The sequence below is a fragment of the Octopus bimaculoides genome, chromosome 3 (assembly GCF_001194135.2).
Source record: "Octopus bimaculoides isolate UCB-OBI-ISO-001 chromosome 3, ASM119413v2, whole genome shotgun sequence".
Taxonomy (NCBI): Eukaryota; Metazoa; Mollusca; class Cephalopoda; order Octopoda; family Octopodidae; genus Octopus; species Octopus bimaculoides.
In genome coordinates this window covers 89,104,008-89,107,736 of record NC_068983.1, presented here as the reverse complement: position 1 = coordinate 89,107,736, position 3,729 = coordinate 89,104,008, and the positions used below count along the sequence as shown (strand labels likewise).

At 34.4% G+C, this 3,729-nt stretch overlaps 1 protein-coding gene across 4 annotated transcripts in view; it reads left to right on the top strand.

Annotated features, from left to right (window-relative positions):
* LOC106875464 (protein FAM227B) overlaps positions 1–3,729 on the top strand; it is a 152,669-nt gene that overhangs the window by 26,766 nt on the left and 122,174 nt on the right. For all 4 annotated transcript variants that reach the window (XM_014923616.2, XM_014923615.2, XM_052966292.1 and 1 more), the window contains one exon: positions 2,322–2,412. In XM_014923616.2, the coding sequence (XP_014779102.1) occupies positions 2,322–2,412 (91 nt within the window). The remainder of the gene's footprint in view (positions 1–2,321; positions 2,413–3,729) is intronic.

Sequence of the window (3,729 nt, the reverse complement as noted above, 5' to 3'; positions counted from 1 at the left end):
TATATATATATATATATATATATCGGTAGACAGATATTACACTTGATGATTTTACACCTTGTGAACTGTTTTTACAGGTGCATAGTATATTTGTACATGTAATGCATATTAGTAGCCTGTGTGCCCAACATGCATGTAATGAATTGATCGTGCATGTGCTTATTTATATGCATGTATATTAATGTATATGTAATATTGATGATGATTTTGAAATATATATTATCATAGTCCCATCCATGCCAGCATAGAAGGCAGATGTTAAATGGTGATGATGGTGTGCATGGCCACTTCTACATAGCCAAAGATTAGTTGCTACCTTAATAATAATAACAATAATAATAATAATAATATTGGAACTTCTAATTTATCTGCTCCCCACCTCCCCATAGCAGCTGTGTACCCATGAAGACTTTGCAGGGCTGAAGGAAATCCATTGTAATTGTAATCCATGCTGCAACCTGTACCTGCATCTGCTTACACTAAACTGACTACCTTCAGGCAAGTGAATGCAAAGATCTTTCCAAATGCTGAAAACATCCCCTACAACTTCCCTCTCAAGTTCACAAGCTCAAAGCTACTACAATCAACATTGGCACAATGAAAGATAGGTCTGGTGAGATTGTTGAAATGCTTGAGTGGAGGCATGTAGACATGTGCTGTGGTGCAAGAAGTATGATGGAGGGGAACCTCAGAAAGACTCCTCACTGGCAAGCAATACATAGATCCAAATTCTTCTGAGTGGAAAGCAGTGATGGGTTAGTTAGGGCATAGGTATTCTTTTGGCAGAGAAATGGGAGGATAAGGTGATTGAGGTAGTCAGGGTGTGTGATAGGATTCTTAAGATTAGTCCTGTTTAATGTAAAAGTGTCACCTTTGCATATACTCCACATATCAGACTTGCAGATATTCAAATGGACTGTTTCTATGATTCCTTTCTGCAGACTACCTCGATGACAAAAGACAATGACATTCTCATTGTGCAGGGGACTTCAATGGCTGTGTTGGAAAGCACTCTGGTGGTTTTCATGGAGGCTATGGATTTGGTTCGAGAAATGAGGAGGCTGCTGAAGTTCTGTGATGCAAATAACTTAATGGTTTGCAACACCAACCTCAGGAAACCTGCCAGCCATCTGATCACTAGCCAAATTAACTACATCCTCACCGGAAATAGGAATAGGCATACACTTGTGAATGCAAACTTTCCCAGGTGAAGAATGTACATCTCAACATAGGTTAGTGGTTAATGACTTTGGACTTCAGGCTAGAAGGATCCTGAGACACAAACCAACGCGGAAAAAGAGGTTATAGAAACTCAAGGATTCTTCATATGGGCAAGAGATATTCTTAATGAAGCTGTTGATGAGGAAGAGGGAGAGATGGAGACATACAATATAGAGGACAACTAGAAGTTCTTATGGAACAATCTACTGAGGGCAACAGACCAAATCTGTGGTTGGAGCAAAGCATCTGCCAGACCAAGGATGACATAGTAGTAGAATAGAGAGGTTGACAGGGCTATAAAACAGAAGAAATTGGCTTGGAAAGGGTGGATGCATGTGGGTAACACAGAACCATATCAGATAGCTAAAAGAGAAGCTAGGCATTAGTTTTATCTAACTAGGGTGGAAACAGAAAGGAAGAGGTTTGCCAATGTCTTACGACCTGAAGATCAGCAACTTGAGGTGTTCCAGATTACCAGATAGTGTGTTAGAGAGGATCAAAATGTGGGAGAGAAGTATGTATGGACTGTCAAACCCATGCCAGCATAGAAAACTAACATTAAATGATGATGATGACATTGGACTGTAGATTTGTCCAATATATACTAACATTGAAATGATTATTATGATGACTACAGACAAAATAAAATAGTTATGGAGCATCTATATAGTTGATCACTTATAAATAGCAGCCTACTGTTCATCCACCTTCAACTCAAATCCTACAACTCTTCAAGAATGGACACATTCAATAATGTTATAGATACATACTGCCTGGAAGAAACAAAGGGTATAAAAGATGTGATGATTGCTATTGGAACACATTTAATATAAGGTCAACTGATATTGATGGACCATTAATAATGGATTGAACACTTGTTTTCTTTTAACCCTGCAATGATTTCATTTGTAACTGGATGGATTCCAGTATTGTGTCATTCATTCAGTGACATTTTTTTCAGTGATATGCCATGAACAAATAGCAAGGTATGACCAAAAAGTCCCAGAAATAGTAATATATTATCATTTCAGATATATCCATGCAACTAAAGAAATTTTGATTTTATAAATAAACATTGGTTTCTGTAAATCTACTTATAGAAAGACTGGCCACTCATCTTTGAAGAGAAATCTCCACAACCAAATGTAATGACTGAAGAAGTACTCAAAGAAGCATTAAAAAGTGCACTCCATATCCTTTTACTATTCTCTCTCTCTCTCTCTTTATATATATATCTATATATATATATGTATATGTGTGTATATATATATATGTGTGTGTGTGTGTATATATATATGCATGTGTATATATATATGCATGTGTATATATATATATGTATATTTATGTATATGTGTGTATATATATATATATATATGTATACATGTATATATATGTATATATATTTGTATATATATATATATATATATATATATATGTATATATATATATGTATACATGTAAATATATATGTATATATATATATATATTTGTATATATATATATATATATATATATGTATATATATAGCAATAAGAAAATGGAAGGGAATATGAGGTACTCATCAACTTGCAGACACTGTATTCTGTTGATTAATCTGTTTATTTTATAACCAAAATGACAAAAAAGACAATATACAGACGCTTATGACATACCATGTCATATCAACAATTGAGATTCCAAATTTAAAGGACATCTAGCAATTGGAGAAGGGACAAAATGTTACAGCTGTTTTGGCCTAGCGTTGGCATGCCCCATTCTATCTATATAGCTCCAGTACGCTGGAGTAATTAGTAGATGAAAATGATGTAATGGGAGTACATGCATGATTCACTAGCCCTCTTCAGAGATTTACAAAATTCAATTCATGAATTTTGCAAAATTCAAATACAAATATAAAATTAAAAAAAAATATATATATAAAAATATAAGGCATATCAAAAAGCATACAAAAAGTATATAAAAAACCATATAAAGAGTCATAAAAACTCATATATACATGCATTTGCATGTATACATTACCGAGGGCTAGTGAATCATGCATGTACCGCCATTACATCATTTTCATCTACTAATTACTCAAGCGTACTGGAGCTATATAGATAGAATCGGGCATGTCAATGCTAGGCCGAAACAGCTGTAAGATTTTGTCCCTTCTCCAATTACTAGATGTCCTTTAAATTTGAAATCTTAATTCTGGATATGACATGGTATGTCATAAGTGTCTGTATATTGTCTTTATTGTCATTTTGGTTATAAAATAAACATTAATCAACAGAATACAGTGTCTGCAAGTTGATGAGTACCTCATATTCCCCCTCTATTTTCTTATTGCTATATAAATTTAAGGTAAAAAAAACCTCTTTTACCCACACCCACTTATTGCGCTTGGTATAACACTAGTGTAACAATAATTGGGTACCCTCCCAGCAGTATATTGGATAGATATTATCCTTTAGTGGGTTGGCTCCTCAACCCCTAACTCTCTTGGAGTGTATATATATAAGATCG